General features: G+C 41.5%; 1 protein-coding gene and 1 long non-coding RNA gene across 4 annotated transcripts in view; one reads left to right on the top strand and one right to left on the bottom strand.

Annotated features, from left to right (window-relative positions):
• Window positions 1–17,373, bottom strand: part of LOC136403354 (uncharacterized) — a 102,070-nt gene extending 84,697 nt beyond the window's left edge. For both annotated transcript variants that reach the window (XR_010751135.1, XR_010751136.1), the window contains exon 1: window positions 17,241–17,373. This is a non-coding gene — a long non-coding RNA (uncharacterized lncRNA). The remainder of the gene's footprint in view (window positions 1–17,240) is intronic.
• The window catches only part of EPB41L4A (erythrocyte membrane protein band 4.1 like 4A), a 320,637-nt gene continuing 314,350 nt past the window's right edge, over window positions 16,459–22,745 (top strand). Inside the window, exons 1-2 of one of the 2 annotated variants that reach the window (XM_066382000.1) lie at window positions 16,459–17,248; window positions 17,616–18,017. In XM_066382000.1, coding sequence (XP_066238097.1) covers window positions 17,919–18,017 — 99 coding nt within the window. In that variant the 5' untranslated portion in view covers window positions 16,459–17,248; window positions 17,616–17,918. Of the gene's footprint in view, window positions 18,018–22,745 lie in introns of both variants that reach the window. The other variant, XM_066381999.1, reaches the window with a different exon arrangement.

Here is a 22,745-nt window from a genome sequence, read left to right as displayed (position 1 = left end):
CAGAGGACTCCTACAATGAAATAGCCTAGTCCCTGGTCAAAAAGCCAGTCCTTAGGGGACACATAAAATGTATACATTTCATTCATTCAAGTCATTCACTCATTCATTTATCCATTACTCATTATACACTTATTCATTTATATTTAGAAAAATATAACATGAACAAAATCAAAAGACCAACTGTTGACTGGGAAAATAGTGCCTGGTGTATAAAATCACTCAATAATTGTTAGCTGTTATGTCTATTGGAACATCAAAATGTTAGTATCACAAAGAGCTTTTACAAATTAATAAGAAAAGGAGAATCACTTTAATTGAAAATCGAGCAAGGATTATGAACAGGCAAATTATAGAGGAGAAATTCCTAATCATCCATAAATATCTAAAAATATGCTCAGCCTTCCTACAGGTCAGGGGAAAACACCCATTTAAACAAAAGACTCCTTTCTCTCTCTCTTCTGCTCTCCCACCTCTCTCTCCCCATTCAATAATAATAATTAAAAAACTAAAATAAACAAAGAGATGCCATATTTCACACATCAGGATTATAAAATTAAAAAGGGCAAGTGAGCATGGGGAGAAATAGTTGCTACAACTTTGGGAAAAGAAATCTGGTGAAATCTTTCAAAAATAAAAGTCCACAGATCCTCATTTGCTTAAACTCACGGAGTGCATGGGGGCTTGCTGAGGAAAGTACACGGGGCTAGAACTGTATGTTCTGGGGAGCTTACGTTAGCAGGGGGAGCCCTTGTCAGAGTTTTACCCAGGGAGTGAAAGATCAGACCTGAAAGCGCGTGAAGAGCAGACTTTGCATTTAGAAGGATGCTCTAGCCACAGTGCAGAAGAAAGTGTGGCGAATAATCATAGGCCGGAGCTGGGGGTGGGGGTGAGATAACTGGCCGTGAAGAAAGTGAGGGCCTGACATGGACACAGCAGGCCTGAGAGGAGCGGGCACTGTCAAGTCTCTCGGGATGCGAAGTCAACAGGCCCCTAAGTGAATACTCAAGACTGGGACAGTAGACTGCAGATGCCTTAGGAAGCAGCGGTCAGACTGGACTAGAGAAGTCCAGGAAACCAGGCTGTCCTAGATGAATCGTGAAACAGCTAAAATTTATATTAAGCTCTCTTCCTCTGACCTTTTTGATCTGGGACCTCAAACTACCCTGGTGGGTTACAGCCCTCTCACCCCAGGCCCTCAGCCGCCCACCTCCCTGCGGCAGCGCTGCAGGCATCCGCCGGCATCCGCAGGCATCCGCAGTCTCCCAGCGCTAAACTGTGAGCCCTGGAGGGCAGGGGCTGCTTCCTATTCATGACAGTGTCCCAGCCTCGAGCCTTGAATCTGCCACACAGTTGGTGTTCAATAAGTATTTGCTTATTCTGCACTTTCATCTAGTTATTAAGAAGGTAATTAAGTAGATCATACTAAAATATACAAGACAGCCAGCTTAACATAGGATCTTCCTGGAGTCAGCTGTAAACCCAAAGGAATGTATTAGTGCTGGTGAAATTTCTGGGAGATGAAGAGCTTTAGGAATCTGTGTCTTCTAGGCCTGTCAAATCATGCAACACTAACAACCACCAAGATAAAATGCATTAACCTGGCTCAGCAGGAGAAGGTCCTGAATGGCGCGCGCGCGCGCGCACACACACACACACACACACACACACACACACACACACATTTAGAGAAAGTAAAGTAGAATAAGGATTCAAATTCTGTCACAATCTGACTCATGGTCTACCCAGAAGTCACTGTATGGAGCAGCAGGATCTGGGTGCATTTGAGGGCTTAGATTTAGTCACATCTATCCGTGGGACCCAGACACAGAAAGTTTACATGTTAAGAGTTCTCTAGCTTGGTCCACAATCTCAGCATTTCATACTGTAGCTGCTTTGCGATCTCCACAACCCAAACTTGCCCTGGCTGGATGAATTACCTTTCTGATTTCACTGATAGTCTCTTTTTTCTACGCTTTGGGTGCTTCCACCTCCCCTGGGGCCAGCGATAGCCCTTACCCCTGTCCTCACCGAGTGTGTGTTAGCCTTTTCCCCAGGAGAACTAGAAACAACTCCTGGAGGGCAGAGGCCTGTCCTCAATCAGGACTCTTCTACAAGGCTCTGTATTTGGTACAAAGTGGGAACTTAGCAAATGCCTGTGGATTTCAATTAGAACGAACCATAGAAAAAAGGAAACTTTTGCATTCTCTGATTGGATTGAAAGAAAGCTGTCTAGAGTCAGGAAGTAAATTCTAAATCACAGATTTATTGCTGGTCCCAAAGAGGCCAGACTCCTGTCTACAAGACAATACTTTTTCCCTCCTCACAACTATTGCCTATAATTTAATTTTTTTCAATTACAGTTTATAATCAATATTATTTGTATTAGTGTCAGCTGTACAGCATAGTGGTTAGATGATCACATACTTTACACTTACTTGGTATTTCCAGTACCCACCTGGCACTATGCAGAGTTATTAGAATATTATTGACTACATTCCCTATGCTGTGCTTTACATCCCCGTGACTATTTTGTAATTATCAATTTGTACTTCTTAATCCCTTTCACCCAGTTTTTCAACCCCCGCCCCCTCTTTGGCGACCATCAGTCTGTTCTCTGTCAGACACTCTACTTTCACATTCTTCATTCATATCACCTACTCAGAAACAACACCTTCTTCTGTGGTCAATAACCATAACAATATCATAATGACAGCTATCAGTTATTATTTACGTGGCAAGTAGTATGCTTAATGTTCTTTGTTCATTTTAATTTTATTCTCTCAACAACCCAGCAAGAGGAATTATTATTCTTGTTCAATCAGAGAGGTTAAATGACTTGCCCAAGGTCAGTGGGACAGTAAGTTTTGGGGTGTCTTGGTCTCTACATCTGTGTTTGAATCTCAACAAGGAGCTGCCTGCTTGCTTCCTTTTACCCCCATCCCAGCCTCATTACTGATCTGTGTGCCAGGCATTTCCTCAATGCTGGAAAGGTAAAGAAGTGTCAGTGAATCATTTACAGTAAAGTGTGCTTAGTGCTCTGGTAAAAGAATGCAGGAAGTGCTATGAAAAGTCAACACAGAGATGCAGCAACCAGACCATGGTCAGGAGTGGGGCTCTCTTCCCAGAGGAAGGGATTCATGAATATAATTTTGAAAAACAGCAGGAAATGTTATAGGTGGAAAAGGGAGAAAACACTATGTGGGGAACTGCTAAGCATTGGGTTTAAGTCCTGATTTATTTCCACACTAGCTGTGTGACCATGAAAAAGTTACCTAACCTCTTTGGGTCTCGGTTTCTGCATCTTAAAATGAGGCTAATAGTTCGTCTCATGCAGGGACCTGGTGGAAGCCAAGGGGATAACACAGGGAGAGCATCTAGCTTTGCTGCCTGGATGCAGAAGGTATTCATAGATGGCAGTGGTGGTGGATGGTGGTGGTGGAGCAGTGTTGTCATGACTGAAGGAGGAGGCCTGCGATAGAGCCCCTGGGACAGGAGAGGGTGGTGGGGAGCTCCTGGCTCACTCATGGCAAGAAGAATTGTGAAGCCTGAACTCAGCAGTAGATATGAGGGAGGGAAGTTGGGGCAGACCTGAGAGATTTCAGAGGTTGGAGGTGAAACAGGAAGAATCTGGTGAGTGTTTGAATAGCTTATGAATTAAAGGAGAGAGAGGAGCCTTCTCCAGTGCCAGGGGTGGGACAGCAGAAGAGGGAGAAAAGATTCAAGCACATCCACCAACCTGTGGGGTCAGGAGAGGCTTCAATCCTGTCGCTTGGCAGTGACATAGTGACTGTGGACATGGCTCAGCCTTACCGTAGGGACTGGGAGGAAGATGGTGTTGCATATTTTTAACCCTTCGCCTCATATCTGTTTAATATCTGTGATCTCGAAATATTAGCATGTTGAGATAGTAATCCCAAAATTATTTTGGATGACATTGTTTCCTTTAGTTTTTAAGTATCTTTTAATCTCAGGAAGATTTAGAATTAAGTATAGAGGCAATCCCAGGAAATAAATAATTTTGATGTTAAGTGACCAGTGCATATTTGGTACCTTAAGTATTTATAATGCTTTAGAGAATAGAGCCTATCAGGATAAACAAGCAGCCTTGTTTCCAGTATAAATTTATAGTTGAGTAATTAATTTAATCTTGTGACTATAAATTAGAAAATATAAGAATATTTTACTAAGTTCAAAAGCAGAATTAGAAATCTTAAAACATCAGAAATATGCTTAATTTAACATCCATGTGTAAGAGTAATTTAGGTTCTTAAAAAGGTTTTGCTTTTTTTTAGATAATTAAAATACTTAAGATGGAAACAAAATGTATAAATGCAGTTTAAATGTTTGAGGGGATTTTTTAATTAACTGAGTTTGTGTATTAATACAGTAATCAAAGGTTTCTTAAAAGTGTTTGTTAAAATTTGTTGGTTTTCTGAACAGAATAATAATATCTATAGGTGAACTGAAGCTCAAGAAAGACCTAGACTTTTCATTTTTAACTTCAATACATTACTTATTTTAAAAAAATTATGAATAATCTTTTCTGTTATAAAAGCCTCTTAAAATGATCAAAAATACCAATATCTTGACATGATGTATATCTAAATTAGAAGGAATAGTAGATGTTTCTCAAATAATATGTGTATTATTAACAATGTATTCTTAAATATATATTACATACATACACAGTAGCATATTCCCAGTATATATTTGTGTGTCTATACGAGGGTGTATATTCTGTTTTCCTCTCGGAGGAGCAGCAACTGTACGCAAACCGAGGCTGGACGGTCTTGTCTGGAAGCTGCTTTCCGCAGCTCTGATCGTCAGTAATCCATGCAGAGAACAAAGGGATTTTGCTCTATGGAGTCTAATTGCCTGCTGAATAAATAAATAAATAGAAGCAGCGCTGCACGCATAAAATGAAGGTAAATATTGACCCTGACACCATATGTTTGCTGGGGAGCCAGCTGAAGTGTGCTGGCAGGTTCAATCAGTTGGGGGGGTCTACTAGCCCAGCAAACAGGGGCCTTGGTCATTCAGGAGCAGTCCGGAAAGAGACTGAAATATCAATAAGGCTCTCCTGCTTGTGCCTTAATCCTCCCTGCCCCCCAGTGCTTTCACCAAAGGCAGCTTGCAAAATCTGAAATCTTAAAAAAAAAAAAAGAAAGAAAGAAAGAAACATAGAATGAGTATTGATTGTCTAACCTCAGATGGTCCAGTGGGAGTCTTTGTTAAATCAGGCTGAGGGGGATTAGCATATCTTTGTTTTATTTCACCTTTATTTAAGAAAGGAAAAGTTACTCGACTGTGTCAGACCTGTGAGTATGTGGGCAACTAACTATATAGCATGTCCTAGTGGAACAGACTCCCTTCCCCCGAAACATCACTTGCTGGGGAATTCCTGTCACCTCTCTAAGTCCTAGCTTACTCAACTTCACAACAAGGATAATACTGGTCCTGCCTTTGTCATAGGGAACTCAAGTGGAGTAACTTACATGACAAGGCCTGGAAAAAGGGTAAAAACTAATTACGATGACTTCTGAGTAACAACAAGTCACTCTGAAGCATCCCCTCACCCCACCTCTGCTTTCTATCCTTGTTCCTGTCCAATCCCAGAGTGGCCAAAGGAGGGGCAAGGACAGGACAGGGTGCTATTGGAGGTGGCCATGGTGACTTCTGCAAGCAAGAAATGCCTCCTCGTTGTTTCTGCATTAAGAAGTCTAAATTATAAATTTTCAAAGAAAAGAAATTTACCCATTTTAAAGATATCCAGAATCAGAGAAGTTAAATATTTTCATTCAATAATACACAAAACTTATTTCCAGTAGTGGCAGATAGAACATATGTAAGTAGTCCTTAAAGTAAGTACTGGTAGGTTGTGGGTTTCAATCAGGATTACATGTAGGCGCCTATAACGCAGACGCTTGAACAGGGGGACATGAAGCCCAGCGACAGGCTGCGCAGGCTGGAGGGTGCGTTCCGGCTTGCAGGGTACAAGCTGCTCTTCTCTTCCCTTGCCACTGTCTTTAGATGGCTGTTTGTGCTCCAGCCACGGCACTCAAACTCCAGTTACAAGGAGGTGGAACGGGGATATTGCTCGTCTCCTTCCTTCTTTTTAAAGACTTTAAGGAAGACTTTTTAAGAAAGACTCTCAGGAAGTACCATTTAATACCTAACACATTTTATTGCCCAGGTCTGGGCTACATGGCCCTACCGACTGCCCAGGGAATTTGGGGAAAATGCCCAGGTAAAAACTGGGGTTTAGTTTCAGAGGTATAGTGTATGCCACATTTTGCTTTGATATATAGATAATAGGAGTGTAAACTTTAAGTTATCATAAATTGCAAAATTAGAAGTATCATCTGCATAATATTCAGAAACTGTCTCTTTCTACCTTTTACCCATTCCAGCCATGTATACTACTTTTCTGGAATTCTGACTACATTAATTGAAAGCTGCAATGTGCCAGTCATTGTCTTAGGTGTTATAGACAAAAAACCGAACAGGGTCCGGCCCCTCCCTTCAAGTAGCTCATAGCCTAGCAGGGGCGACAGATGCATAAAATACATTTATAGCCACAATACTATAGTCAAGAAAATAATCTACTCAATCCAATAAATCACACATTGATATTCTTGGGTACCATTTGCATTTTTATTTTATATCCTAGTGACCTAGCTAAGGGGACACTTGCTAAGGACCATCATTCTATAAGATTGCAAACCCCACAAGGGCACGTGCCACGTCTGGGTTGTTCCCAGCTGAGCCTGGCACACGGAGGATGGTTAAGGAGCACTACTGAGTAGTAACATAAATGAAAATATGTGAGTAAAAGGGGCGTCTGAGGAACATTTTAAAAATGTATCATTTATATAACGTGGAAAGTTAGTAAATGAAAATACATATTTGACAAAGATATAAGGCTTAGTATGATTATTTACCTTGGACACATGGTCTTCATTTTAGAATATGATTTGCTAAACAATCCTCTGTATTTATTATTTTCAACCCTGTGTATTTAAGCCATGACTTGTGTAGTGGGTGGTTGTTAGTCACTCCTACCTGCCTTCTATGCCTGAATTACCTAGTTATTCCTTCACAGTGCCCCTAGATGGGCACCCTATGTGATTCCAGAAAAGCAAATTCTGCCTTTCATTCTGGAGGTGCCTTTTGACCTAGGCTAAGCCATGAAGTATAGTCTCCCTCTAGGTATGGTGACTACTTGAGGGATGAACCATATCATCCTCTCTGACACCAATACTTTCATAGCATTTACTAAGTACCAGGTACTGTTCTAAGCACTGTGTTCATCCATTTAATCCTCACAACATCTGTATTGGATAGGTGCTATTATACTACCCCATCTATGCTTCTCTGAGGTGCAAAGCTTGTAAACAGTGAGCTGTGTTGGATTTTGTACTCACCCAGTTTGGCTCCGGAATTTATATTCCTAATGGATCTACTGGACTGCTGTGACTCAAGCTGGCCTATCGGAGTGAACCCTGGGCCTTCGACTAAGAAAGTTAGAACAGTTGGCTCTCTTTGCTCTGTGTGGTGTGGACAGCAGATGTGAATCCTGGAACTATTCCAGCATCTGATTGCTTCAAGAAAAGCTCGGCTAAGTTCAAGACCAATACTTGGAAGTGGCAGAGGTGAAGGGACGCAGAGAATCAGAGTTCTTAGATGCTGCTTGAAATTGGTAGAAGCAAGGCAATAAGCTCTTTTTAAAATTCGTTTTAAGTTGAGTTTTCAAAAGCATCCTGATATTGATTTACAAAAAAGCATGCATTCTTTCTTATATACATATGTCACATGAAAATATCTGTGCCCACGTCCTTCACTTATATAATATTTGCCAATGAACATGGTATGAACATGGAGACATTAGCAACATTAAATCAATTATTTTAGTTGAAAAGAATAGCACAAACATAATCCTAATTAACACCATACTTCTTCAATTTTCAAGATGACCATTTTTCAGATTGATATTTCTGAAATTGGGGCACCTCCTAAAATTAATGGTGTCTTCAAGTAATTGGAAGTTTTTTTAAATAGTAAATAGGTTATTAATGTAATTGGTGGCATCTTAGATTTAATGACATACCTGTACAGTAATTTGATTATGGATGGATAAATACCCCTGCTTTATCCTACCTACAGCCTGGACTAAGTGTACTGAGATATACACTACTTGTATATACATTATATGTATATACAACAAAGCTTAAATTAATTTCATACTTTCCTAGAATTTTGGGTGGGGTTATATTACAGGAGTGGTGAATTAAATTAAGACTTAAGGGCAGGAGTCTTATGGTCAAGCCCAACTCTGCCAAGAACTAAATACTTCATCCTTTTGTGTCTCAAAGCCTTCATCTGTAAGATAATTAAGGGGTGGGATTAAGGTGAACATTAAAACTGCTTCCAGATTTCATGTGCTACAGGTCCTAAGTAATTGAAGTACTTGCCACTGTTTTATAATATCACTGACAACTACAATCATAATATCGTTAAAGAATGCTCTGAACCCAGATTAAGTAAATTATTAGAGATTGTTCCTCATTTTGGGCAACTCAACCAAGCCTTCTAAAGGAACAGATTATTGTAGCTTTTTTATCAACATCATTTTAAATATCAACTCAAATGCTACCTCTAATAGCATTCAGTATCTATTCACTATACCTTGAATGTAATGCTGGTCTGTAAGTTTGTACAAATAGGATCTGAAATGTTTACTCTTGCCCTAATTGTTCATCCAATTTCATTTCTACAGAAAATGAGGGTCTGTCTCACAAAACTTCTGAGATCTAAGTGCCACCACAAAACCCTGTAATATATACATAGTGCAACGAGAAGCCTTAGGGATAAAGTGCATATTTCTTTCTTTCTTTTCTTTCTTTTTAAATTTTTTTTGAAGATTTTATTTATTGATTTTACAGAGTGAGCGGAGAGGGAGCAAGAAATATCAACTCATAGTTGCTTCACTTTAGTTGTTCATTGATTGCTTGTTGTATGTGCTTTGACAGGGTAAGCCTAGGCCTTTGAACCAACAACCTCTGCATTCCAGGTCAACACTTTATCCACTGTGCCACCACAGGTCAGGTTCTTTTTTTTTTTTTTTTAAGTGTGAGAGGAGGGGAGACAGAGAGACAGACTCCTGAATATGTCCCGAATGGAATTCACCTGGCAAGCCCCCTACAGGCAATGTTCTGCCCTTCTAGAGCTTTTGCTCGGCAACAGAGCTATTTTTAGCACTTGAGTTGGAGGCTCCATGGAGCCATCCTCAGTGCCCGGGGCCAACTTGCTGGAACCAATTGAGCTATGGCTGCAGGAGGGGGAGAGAGAAAGAAGGGGGAGGGGAGCAGTGGAGAAGCACATGGTTGCTTCTCCTGTGTGCCCTGACTGGGAATCGAACCTAGGACATCCACATGTCAGGCCAACCCTCTACCATTGAGCTAAGAAGCCAGAGTCAAAGTGCATATTTCAATATACAACAATTATATGCTTACTTCAACTCTGTATTATCCCTTGACAAAAGTTGTTTTTGGTTAGGAACCTAGATATTTTGGCAAAGTAAGAGGTTTTCTTTTTTTAAGGGAATCAAGCTAGAGATGAGTTGATGGTACTTAAAAAAGGGGGGGGGCAAAAAAGGGGGGGCATTTAGCACTCCAGAAGTATAGTTTGTACAAGTGACTTCACTCATTCATTCAACACACATTTATTGAGAGTCTACAGTGTGCCAAGCACTGAAACAGGTGCTTGGATATAGCAGTGAACAAATCAAACGAGGCTCTGACTTTAGGAACTACAATCTAGTACAGGGGTCCCCAAACTTTTTACACAGGGGGCCAGTTCACTGTCCCTCAGACCGTTGGAGGGCCGGACTATAAAGAAAAAACTATGAACAAATCCCTATGCACACTGCACATATCTTATTTTAAAGTAAAAAAACAAAACGGGAACAAATACAATATTTGAAATAAAGAACAAGTAAATTTGAATCAACAAACTGACCAGTATTTCAATAAAAGAGGTGCCCCTTCCCGAAGTGTTGCGGGGGGGTGGGGTGGGGAGGGGAGGCAGATAAATGGCCTCAGGGGGCCGCATGCGGCCCGTGGGCCGTAGTTTGGGGACCCCTGGTCTAGTAAGAGGGTGGTAATAATGCAGATTGGACTGTGACCCAACCCAGGGCTAGGAGTCTCAGGAGCTTCCTGGAAGAGGGAGAACAAAGTGGACACCTGAGCAGTAGGGGGACCTCGTGAGAGGAAAATGAGGTGACAGGTGGGAGGTATGGGAAAGACAAGGATTTTAAGGTAAGAAAACAGCTCACAATGAGAGGGCATGAGGGTTCTCTGAGCACTGTCTGTGTCAGGTCAGGTGACATGGTTGCTCAGAGACTTGACGGCAACTTTGACACCCCCGGATCTGATGCGCTTATTTGGCCTCCTTTTCTTTTTTATTTTACATTCTTTTACTTTATAAGATTAATGTTTAAAATTAAAAAGATTTATCTTCCACAGGTGTAATATTCATGGAAAAAATTTATAAAAATAAAATCATAGAAAACAAAATTTACTCACTGTTCTACCACAAAGAGATAGTCACTATTGATATTTTCACATACACAAATCCAGTCCTTACTCTATGCATGCCCATTTTAAAAGATTGTAAACTTACATTATGCCTTTTAAAAATTATTTTTAAAATATTTACTTACATAAAGGCTAAGTAACACATGTACAGAATACCAGTATACAAAATTCTAAATGTACAAAAACAAATACAGTAAAATGTCTCCATTCTAGTCCTGTCCACTAACCACCTATCAAATGACTGTTTTCCGTTTTTCTTGGCATCATCTTACTGTCAGAATAAGAAGGCTGACATGAATTCAGAGGTCATCTACTCCAGAAGTTTCTTTGCCAGATGTTATACTGGGTTGATCTTTCCCTGAGATGTCACTTTAATAGGAAGAGCAGTGTGTTGTTTCCAGAAGAAAGGGATGGGGATGCTGCATGCTGGGCATGAAGATCTAGAGACACCAGAATGCAAGGCCCAGGTCCCTTATTTATTTATTTATTTATTTATTTTTTGTATTTTTCTGAAGCTGGAAACAGGGAGAGACAGTCAGACAGACCCCCGCATGCACCCGACCGGGATCCACCCGGCACGCCCACCAGGGGCAACGCTCTGCCCACCAGGGGGCTCTGCCCCTCCAGGGCATCGCTCTGCCGCAACCAGAGCCACTCTAGCGCCTGGGGCAGAGGCCTAGGAGCCATCCCCAGCGCCCAGGCCATCTTTGCTCCAATGGAGCCTTGGCATGCGGGAGGGGAAGAGAGAGACAGAGAGGAAGGAGGGGGGGGGTGGAGAAGCAAATGGGCGCCTCTCCTATGTGCCCTGGCCAGGAATCGAACCCGGGTCCCCCGCACTCCAGGCCGACACTCTACCGCTGAGCCAACCAGCCAGGGCCCCAGGTCCCTTATTTAATAGAAGAGTGCACTGAGGCAGAGAGAGATGATGGGACTTCTTTAAGGTCACATGGCTAGTGTGACTTAAAATCAAAATAATTACATGATAACTAAAAGCTAATTTCCCCTTCCTTTGATGGGGAACCATGGAAATATGAACAAGATAAAAAAGTCAACAGGTTAGAATCCAGTTAGATTCTAGAAAAGGACTTCATTTTTAAATGAAGGTTAATTTCATTAGCCAGATTTTTTACTGCATTCTTTTGCTTAATATAAAAATTTGTCTTCATTTTAATTCATTCATTAAGAAAAGTTCAAACTACCTTTTAAAAAAATAATAAAAATGGTCCTGGCTGGTGGCTCAGTGGATAGAGCATTAGCATGGCATATGGACATCCCAGGTTCAATTTCTGGTCAGGGCACACAGGAGAAGCAATCATTTGCTTCTCTCCTCCTCCTTCCCCCCTTTCTCTCTCATCTCCTCCCACAGCCAGTGGCTCAGTTGGTTTGAGTGTTGGCCTTGGGCACTGAGGATAGCTTGGTTGGTCTAAGTATATTGGCCTAAGGTGTTAAAAATAGCTCAGTACTTGAGCATCTGCCCCAGACAGGGGTTGCTGGGTGGATCCCAGTTGGGGCATATGTGGGATTCTGCCTCACTATCTCTTCTCCTCTCACCTTAAAAACAAAACAAAACAACAACAAAAAACAAATAAAAATGGACCTTTATATTTGGATGACTATGAAAGGTGCTCTTTTTTTTTATTTTTACCTCACTGCTTACCTTAAATAATTCTCCATGTCAGTATATATATACCTCCATCTCATCTATTCTAATAGCTGCCAAATCTTCTAGATGAATTGGCTAAAATTAATGCAACAACTCCTTATTATTGGGCACCTAGATTGTTTAAACAACTTTAATACTATAAACATACTGTAGTAAATACCTTTTTATACATATCTGTGTCTATTATTTGATAAGGATAAATGTCTAAATATCGAATTTCTGGGTTAAAGTGTATGCATATTTAAATTATTGTACATATGACAGTTTCACTCCAGAAAGATTGAATCAATCTACAGTTCCACCAACAATGTATCAAAATACCCATTTCACCTACTTTTGCCAAACTTTGGAATCTTTCTTAACCAAATAGGTAGAAGATATTAATCTATTGTTTAAAAAAACTAAAAAAAAGTCTCCAAAGGGACTACTAGATGTTTCAGCTTGCTCCTCTGCATCTAGTTTACATTTGACCAGAGAAGGGAATACCAAGGTATTTCAAAGTCAAAGTTCTAAACCATTATACTATATACAAACCATGTCAATGCACTCACCAAGAAGGATTACAACTGTGCAAAATAAGAATTCTCAGTCAACTCCAAAGAACATTTACATGGGGAGCACAAGAACGAAGCGGCAGCTCATGTTGCTGTCTGGGAGATGACTTCCCTTGAAATGTGGGTAATACCCTTGAGGCATTTCAATAAATGAGATCTAAGGCCTCAGTACTTAGAAGAGAGGAGAGCCGGTTAATGACATATATATGAAGTGAGTCAGAAGGCAGGATGGTCTTAAAAACTGGATGTGCCTGGGCACATGCTGCATTAGAAAGAAAAATGAGCAAGGTGTTTGAAGAGACTAGGCAGGAGCATGATGAAACTAAAACAGGAATATTTCCCTTCTTTAAAAACTACTCTTTCTGATGTCATCTACTTGGCAGGTTCTTCAATACTCTTCCTTGACAGGCATTAATGAAGTCGTGATGGATCAGGTGGAGTGACAGGGAGCCTATTAGTAAAAAAAAAAAAATGCACCAACCCTTTTAAAAAGTTATTCACAGGTAATTAAGGACAACTTTTATTATTCTGTGGAGAGATGTTCTATAGAGAACCACACTATTTCTCAAAGTGTGGTTCCCAACCAGCAGCATAAGCATGACCTGGGAACCTGTTAGAAATGCAAACTCCCAGGCCCTACTCAGGCCAATGAATTCAAACCTCTGGGGGTGGGGCCAGCAATCTGTGTTTTAACAAGTCTTCCAGCTGTCTAGTCGGCATTGCCCTCAATATTTAAGTAATTATTTACTTATTTACTGTCAATGTTTTGAAGGTGTTCTTTCCTGCTTCAAATTACAGTTAACTTTCTGAAGTTTGGAAAATGCAAAAGTATAAGAAATGAAGAAGACATGGATTGTTTAATACATCTTCCTAAAAATAATATAGTGCTTTAAGAAAAATTCTGTGTCTGGAATTTTCAAGTGCATGTTCCAGCAAAGGATGGGGCCTGTTTTATGTGAAGTCAAATTGCTTCTTCCAGGAGGAGAATTCCTACAGTCCTCCACAGATGGTCTACATACTTCTATAAACTTGTATCTACTCTAAATTTGTTTGTCATTTGAATAGGCTTATTATGACAAAATATCATCTTGACCAAAGAAAATATTTTTCTAAAATATCTCTGAAAAGAGATCAAAGGCTTTGACACAGGCTTTAAATAGACTGTATTATGTTATGCACATGTCGAAAAACTTACAATTTTCCTGGTGAGGGGATGTGTTGGAATAGTATCTTCTTAATTTGTTTCTCTGGATAGTCAGAAAGTCTTCCTCCAAAATTCTGTGGAAGGTGTATGTTTGTATGTTTAAGTTTTTGAGAAACTGCCAAAGTGTTCTCCAAAGTGGTTGTACCGTTTTCCATTTCCACCAGCAGTGTATGAGGATACTAATTTTTCCTCATCCTCACCTACACTTGGCATGGTGGGATGGTAGCTTGGTATGGTAGCCATTCTACTAGGTTTGTAGTGGTGTTTTATGTTGATTTTAATACAAATATCTTCCATGACTAATGACGTTGAACATCTTTTCATGCGCTTCTTTTCCATTTGCACATCTTCTGATCAAATTATTCCTCTCTCTCTCTCTCTCTCTCTTTTTAATTTCAAGAGACATAAAAGCACATGTCCATACAAAGGCACAGATATTTGGTATGAACTGAATTGTGTCCCCTCCAAATTTATATGTGAAAGCTCTAACCCCAATATGACTGTATTTGGAGATAGGGGCAATAAGGAAGTTATTAAGATGAAATAAGGTGATAAAGGTGGGACCTTGATACAGAAGGTATAGTGTCCTGATAAGAAGAGACAGCATAGAGCTTGAGCTGTCCCCACACTTCGCAACAGAGAAAAACACACAGTAGGATGGCAGTAGCCTATAAACCAGGAAGAGAGGTCTCACCAGAAAGCGACTATGCTGGCACCCTGATTTTGGACTTACAGAATCCAAAATTGTGAGAAAATAAATGTCTGCTGTTTAAGCCACCTACTCTATGCAGGTTTGTTAAGGGTAGCCTGAACTTACTAGTGCAGTCCTCAGAGTAGGATTTTTAATATTTATATTATTTGTAAACACACAAATAAGTGGATAAAATATTGTGGTATGTTCATATAAAGGAATACTATTGAGTAATAAAAATGGACGAATGGCTGATATACAGATTGTGGATAAATCTCAAAATAATTATGCTGAGTGAAAACAAACCAGACCTTTAAAAAAAAGAGTTGACATGATTCCGTTTTTATAAAACTCTAGAAAATACAGATAATCTATAGTGGCAAAAAGCAAATCTGTGGTTAATAGGAAGTGAGGTGTGGTGAGGAGTGAGAGGGAGAGATCACAAAGGTACAGGAGGAAACTTTCTGGGTGATGGATATACTGAATAGCTTGACTGTGGTGATGGTTTAATGAGTATATACATTGATCAAAATGTATCAAATAGTATACTTTAAATATATGCAGTTTATTATATGTCAAGAGCTCATTAACATTAAAAAAAGCTGGATTCTTCCTATTTTCTTTAGGAAACCGCAGTTATTTGTTAAATAATTTTTTTTCTTTTCTCCAGTCCCTGATAAAGAAATGGAAAATATCTCACTCAGAAAGAAACGTCATATGCACAGAACTTCATGGCTTTGTATTTTTCCTTGTGAGAATCCTGGAACAGAATCGCTGCCTCACCCACAAACCTCAGCCTTTCCAACACTATTAAAGGTAAAACAAAACCCTCCAAAATCAAAGGGCACAAAACAGGTGGCAACAGGCCCTGGCCAGGTAGCTCAGTTGGTTAGAGCATCTTCCCCATAGGCCAAGGTTGTGTGTTCCATCAGGGCACACACAAGAAACAACCAGTGAATGCATAAATCAACAAATTGATGTGTGTCTCTTTTAAAAAAAGTGGTAACAAAACTGAAAACCGGGAAAAAATTATTACACTTGACTTTATTAGTTTGTTTTTGCAAGTTTAGGAGGCCCTACTAAACATTATGATAAAGAATGAAAATCTGTTATGAAATCTTTTAATCCCATTTGGTAATTTGTACCAGGAGTATTATATTACGGAAAAGAAAAGCCTTCACGAGTAAAGATGCTAAACCCAGAATAACAAATTGTCAGCTCATGTCAGGCAAAACGGAGACAATATAAACATAGAATTTGATTAGAAATGTAAAACCTGCTTCTATTTCACAGAAAGTACGGAAAATTAAGTAGATTTGATTCGTAGCTTCAGGTACAGTTCATTCCAAGCATGGCAGCTTTACACCGTACTTTGAGGGTTTTGCTCTTCATGTTTACATGGGGCTGCTATAGCAGGGAAAAGAATCTCTATGGGATTTTTTTCTTCCGGCAAATCATTATGGAAGGCAACACCCTGCAAGGTTGCAAATTGTTCACTTCCGTTCTAATATGCTGCGGATGTGAGCTTTATAAGTGTATTTTATTTTATTTTTAAGATACCCACACCCAAGGTTTTAGGCAAAAATTTTTGTGCTTTGGCTACTACTACCTGGCTTGGACCTCAAAAGCATGTCTGATGTCAATACTCTTGCTTTTTCTAATACGAAATATAGAGTAGATTAATTTTCTGGGAGGCCCACCCTCAACTCGGCTCGGCGTGTTCCCCTCTGTCTCCTCTATGATGCGCATGAACTCTATACTGGTTCCCAGCTGAACTGTACAGATTGCACCTGTTCCAAAGATCGGCGCGGCTCGGTCTCATCCGCTGCTCAACTTGGGTTGCCTGTGCACGGACACGAGAACCCACCAGGGGTCACTGCAGCCTCAGAGCTATTGTGCCCGACAGTCCCGGACACCGCCGGCCGCGCGGAGGGCGTGGGACTAGGAGCGCCGAAAGCCAGGGTCCTAGCAGGAATGCGCCCTGCCCTCCTGGAGCCAGCCTCCCAGTCTCCCCGGGAAACGGATACAGAGAGAGCGGCCACAGCTTCGGCTGGCCCCACGGCTGCGGCGCCTCGCGCAGTTCCCGGTGGCGACCTGTCGGCACTTCGCCATTAGACCACCTCCGCTCCGCCCTCCGCCCCCAGCCGAGACCCCGCCCAGAAGGGGCGCCCCCTTGCCGGCCGCTGGACCCATACCTCGCTCTGGGCTTTTTGCCGACGCTGGGGCCAGGCCTAGCTGCACCTGGGCTGCTCGCGCCCAGGTCGCCACTCCCGGAGCCGCGGAGAGAACTTTCCCCTCAGCCGCTGCGGCCTGGCGCACCCAGGGCAGACCCCCACCCATCTGCCCGCCCGCCGTTCTCCCAGCCGGGGCGCCCGTCTGCAAGTCCTTCGACTCCCCGTTTTGCTGAACCTCCCTACATGGCGCAGGTCATTCTCGGAGGGAGAGCTTGAACTTGACCCTGCATGGCCCCGGAGATGAGCTCGGGGCTCCCCAGACTGGAGCCACACTCTGCGACGAGCTGACTTTTACTCACCGGTCTCGGTAGGAACCTGCCGCCCTTTCCTACTGTCTTCGGGCTTCTCTCTGCTCGAGGTTTGGGGCAGGGACGACCCTCGCCACTGCTCCTGCAATGTTGCTGGGACGTCGTGGGTGCCCCTGACACAAAGGAACAGCCTAGCGCTCCCCATTCGGTGAACCGGACCGGGGATTTCAGGTGGAATCAGAGCTGGAAGTGCGCGCCCTCTGGGGACTCTTCAGGCGAGGGAGAGGCCAGTGCGTCGCGTCCGCGCTCCTGGAGGAAGAGGGTGGAGGGGTCTCTGGGGTTTCTAGGAGCTTCCGAGTCCGAGTCTGGGAAGGGCGTCGAGCTCTCGTTCCTCCGTTTTTTTGTTTTTGTTTTTGTTTTTGCCAGGAGACGTCCCCAGAACTGCGGGAGGGGCCGCGGCGTCCCCACCTTCGGAGGTGCCTGAGCCGCAGGATGCACGGGGACGCGCCGCCGCCCTCCGCGCCCAGTTCCGCCGGCGCTTCCCCGGCTGCTCCCGGGCGCTGACTCTTCGGGCTTCTCCGCCCTCCTTGCTTTCCGCCCGCGCGGCCCTGGACCCCGCCAGGAGCTTTCCTGTAGCCCAATAAATTAATGCCTCGCGCTTGAGGGGAGGGGGCGGCTCAGCGCCGGGGTCGCAGTTTTCTCGCCTGGCTGGAGACGGCTGCAGCCGACATGGGCTGTTTCTGCGCTGTTCCGGAAGAATTTTACTGCGAAGTTTTGCTCCTGGATGAATCCAAATTAACCCTCACCACCCAGCAGCAGGGCATCAAGGTAGGCGCGGGCTGGGGGCGTGTTCGGGGGGTTGGCAGTCGGGCGGGCTCGGGGGGTCAGCGGCTTTGTGTGAAGGCTGTCAGGAGTCGCGGCGGCGACCGCGTCTCCACGCGGTAGGAAGGAGCCGCAGCTGCCCCTCTGCGCACAGGTAAAGGGTGGACGTGGCAGTGTGGGTTAACTTTGTGTCCCTTCATAAAATAGAGTAAGTTTGATGTTTCAAAGGGTAGTCCACGCACCAACTCTCAGCTGCAATCCACGGTCCTGCAACTGAGGCCAGAAGTTTTCCCAACACCGGTTTCCTCCCAAAGCATCTAAGGCTCCCCTGCAGCTCCCCAAAAGGCGCAGAATTGAATATACGGGCCGCATATATTCAATCGTATCGAAGGCACGATTTCCCCCCGTCTTTTCTGGATAATGTCATTGAGGAAGTAAAGGAGTTCACTCGTTAAAGTACTGGGTGGTTTACTGGGTGATTGTGATTCTGTTGTCTGGGCGTGTAGTTGGGTATTGCTACGTTTGGACAGAAAATAATTTCCCTTTCTGCAAGCGACTCGGTAATTACTTAGCTTGTTTGTAGGTCATTAAATGCATATACTACTGTTAACCCCGAGAATCCAAACAGAAAAAGGCTGGAGAATTGCAGAGATCCACTTCCTTAATTTTGTTGGGTTCTTAGGTTAGGGTTGACAACCTGACAGAGGCGTCCGCGCGCTCGTTTTGCCCCTGCAACTATGTAACTACCAAGAGGTGATCTGAATCGGGAGTGATTTGTTTTGTTTCCTTTTCTCCTTCACTTTTAAATCGTGGGCATTTTAGATAACAGCCTAGTCTGGTGAAGGGACCCTCCTCCCCAATCCCAGTAGAGCTGGTCGTCTGAGAAATCGAGTTCAGACTGGCAAGTGTCCTTTCCTATTCTTGTCATCTCAGAAGTTAATCCTAATGGCGTAGGCCCTGGGCATTTCCTTATGTGAGTCGATTTTTACATATAGCTCTATGTACATTAGAGTAATTGTTCCTGGCCAAAAGCTTCAGTTTTGATACTACCATCCTTGGTGTGCAAAATTCCAATTTCACGGGTGTTATTCTTTTACAGGAAAAGGGGGCAGAAACGACCAGTTAAAGACACAAGATAAAGTTAACCCTTTCATTTAGGAAATTGTTTTGAGTATTGTATTCCCAGTAATTATAATAAGCAAAAGTCTATCAGATTCTCCTTTGCTGTTTCCTCTGAAGGCCAATAAAAACAATAAAAGACTTTTGGGAGGAGGTGCTCATTTTATATTTTCAGCTTTCTTTATGTTCCAAAATATCTTCCACCTCCCAATGAAATCAGTAAAAGAACTTACTGTATAAGATCATGTGACCTTCTTTGGTTTACTTTGCAAATAAAATAGGAAAAATCACAAAATGAAATGTTTGGTAGTGCAGCTTCTCTTTGGTTTGGGGATAGAAACAATTAGAAAAAGATTATTGAAAATCCGATACTGAAACAACAAAAAAGTCTTTCTGGAGTGCAAAGTCTGAAGTCATCTGGGGTATGATCTTCCTATTTAATCATGAAAGCTGTACTCCTGTCAGCTGTGGAGCATGCACATTATTCTGTCATGACAGCAGCCAAGACTTGTGATCAAATAGAATAATTTTGTCAAAGAACCATGAATCAAAAATCCTGATCCATAATTTCTTTTTGTGACCTGCTGGTGCTTACCTTGTTTCACAAATAGGTTGAAAATTGGTGAGTGGTTTAAATGCAACAGCAACTTTATAATGCTATTATTTTGCATAGATGCCTTTTAAATAAACAATTTAAGCAGGCTTTTGTTGGAAGTAATCATTTTGCAACAGGCTTTGCCTCTTTTAGTGTCACAAAAGCATGCCACAATTATTTTGATGGCCATATGTGTAATGCAGATGTTGTCTGCTGAAGTTAACCACACTATCTCTAACTACCATGCTACCATAAAATGCATGTGTTAAGCACCTATAGACTTGTGATAGGTACTAAATTAAATGCATATGTATATTTGTGTTTAACATATGAGTAATATATGAACAGTATTTCAAATATAGAAGCTATTCAAATATTGAATATGTATTGTTTGTATAGTATTCTATACATGGCATTTTTTAAAAAAAGATTTTATCGATTTTAATAGAGGAGAGAGAGAGAGAGAGAGAGAGAAGAGGTGTAGGAGCAGGAAGCATCAACTCGCAGTTGCTATTTATTTGTGCCTTGACCGGGCAGGGGAGCCTGGGGTTTTTAACCAGTGACCTCAGTGTTCCGGGTCAGTGCTTTATGCACTGCACCACCATAGGTCAGGCATACTTGGCATTTTTTAAAAATTCCTACTTTAGTTCATAAATAAAATAGTAAGCAATTACTTCAAAGTTAATTGTATAATAGGCCCTGGCTGGTTGCTCAGTGGATAGAATGTCATTGCAGTGCATGGACATCCCGGGTTTGATTCCCAGTGAGGGCACACATGAGAAATGGTCATCCCCTTCTTTTCCTCTTCCTCTTCCTCTTCCTCTTCCTCTTCCTCTTCCTCTCCTGCATCCAGTGGCTCCATTGGTTCAATCAATGACCCTAGTGCTGAGGATAGCTCCACTGCAGTACATTAGCCTCAGGAGCAAAAAATAGGTTGGTACTTGAGTATTGGTCCCAGATAGGGTTGCTGGGTGGATCCTGGTTGGGGCACATGTGGGAGTGTGTCTCACTACCTCCCCTCCTTTTACTTAAAAAAAAGCGAATTGTATAATAATTACTATTATGTTTTTCTCCTGCTGTAGTACACTTGGTAATTTTGATAATTATGATACTAATAAAAGTCAAAGTTAAGCATGCAATGTCAATTAGCCCATTTCCCCCCTGAAATTAAAATAGAAAACACTTTTTTATTTTTCAAAAGTATTTTCTGTTATTTTAGATGACCCTTTCATTCTATCTTAGATGAAATGAAGACAGTTAATTTTGCATTAATATTATTCACACATTTTATTCCTAATGGAAGTTTTATTGATTCCTGATAGTTACTTAAGAATTTTTTTTATTACTGTTATAATAATTCCTTGTGAGTTAAAAAGGATTAATTGTGGGAAATTTGAGTATGAGAGAAGCTTGGCAAAACATTTTTTTTTTTTATGTGTGCCATTTTGAAAAATGCTCTTTGGATTTAAGTGCCAAATTACAAATTGAAAAGTTGGCCTGACCTGTGGTGGTACAGTGAATAAAGTGTAGACCTGGAATGCTTGGGTTGCTGGTTTGAATCCCTGGGCTTGCTGGTCAAGGCATGTATAGGAAACAACTACTACGAGTAGATGCTTCCCGCTTCTCCCCCCTCTTTCTCACTCTCCCTCTTTCTCTCTCTTCAAAAATCAATAAACACAATTTAAAAAAAAACAGAAAAGTTAGTTATGAATTTCTGCAATTTAGATAAAATTTTTTCATTGACTTTAGGAAAAAATTGGTGTTTGTTCTCATAGGAAGCAGTTCAGCTAGAAGATACTAATTACAAATCTTATATGTTAAGATGAGTAAAAATGATTATTTTTAAAGAAATAATCAAATTGACAGTTATAAAAACATTTGTAGGAATGTAAGTAGAGCATAGGGAGTATAGTTGATAATATTATAACTGTATGTTGTCAGATGGTAATTAATCACTTTGTAAGTTATATAAATGTCTAATCACTATGTTGTACTCCTGAGACTAATATATTTTATGTCAACTGTTACTGAAAAATTTAAAAGTCAGCCTGACCAGACAGTGGTGCACACTGAAGACCTAGATTGAGCATCCACCTGGAACACTGAAGACCTAGATTTGAAACTCGAGGTCACCAGCTTGAGTGCAGGCTAATCTGGCTTGAGCGTGGGATCATAGACATGACCCCATGGTTGCTGGCTTGAGCCCAAAGGTTACTGGCTTGAGCAAGGGGTCACCGGCTCAACTGGATGCCCCCCTCCACCATCAAGATACATATGAGAAAGCAGTTGATGAGCAACTAAAGTGCTACAACTATGAGCTGATGCTTCTCATCTCTCTCCCTTACAGTCTGTCTGTCCCAGTCTGTCCCTTTTTCTGTCCCTGTCTCTCTCATGCAAAAAAAAAAAAAAAAAAAAAAAAAAAAAGTCAGGAAAATAAAGCAGTATCTTTTTATTCATAACTTGCTTTAGAGGTAACCTCACCTTGACAAACCAGGAAGTGTTTTTCATGCAGTTTGTAGTTTGAGTCCTAGCCGAGATTTAAAAACCCAAGTTAATATAAACTGTAAGCTATTGGTTGTGTGTTGAGCCTCACAATAGCTTCTAGCTGTTTGTTCTCTGCTGCTATCTCTGTTGTTTCTTCAAGTTAAGAGTTTCTGCTGTGGTTTTTTGAGTAATGTTTGTTCAGGGAAACTTTTGTTATGGCCTTTGTAGTTCTTTGTCCTGGTGGAGATAGAGATTTTTCTTTTTGTTTTCTTTAGAAAGCAAAAGTTTATGTGGCTCAGACTACCTTCATACGTTGTCATTTGATTAGCAAAGACTTTTAGGGGAAAACAGTCACAAGCTTTGGTTATAAATTTAGTTTTGAAAATTGCTGCTGCAAATAGGAACTAGATTAGTGTTTTCATTTCAGCAAGATTTTGGTCCTCTGAGTAGTCATGTAATAACCACTAAGGTGTTCATTTTTCTCTCAATGTATTTGACTAAATTAATAAAACCAATATGACAGCAAGATGAAAATT

The sequence above is a fragment of the Saccopteryx leptura genome, chromosome 4 (genome assembly GCF_036850995.1).
Source record: "Saccopteryx leptura isolate mSacLep1 chromosome 4, mSacLep1_pri_phased_curated, whole genome shotgun sequence".
NCBI lineage: Eukaryota > Metazoa > Chordata > Mammalia > Chiroptera > Emballonuridae > Saccopteryx > Saccopteryx leptura.
Note: the sequence above shows the minus strand (reverse complement) of the source record. Positions and strands in the feature narration are given on the sequence as shown.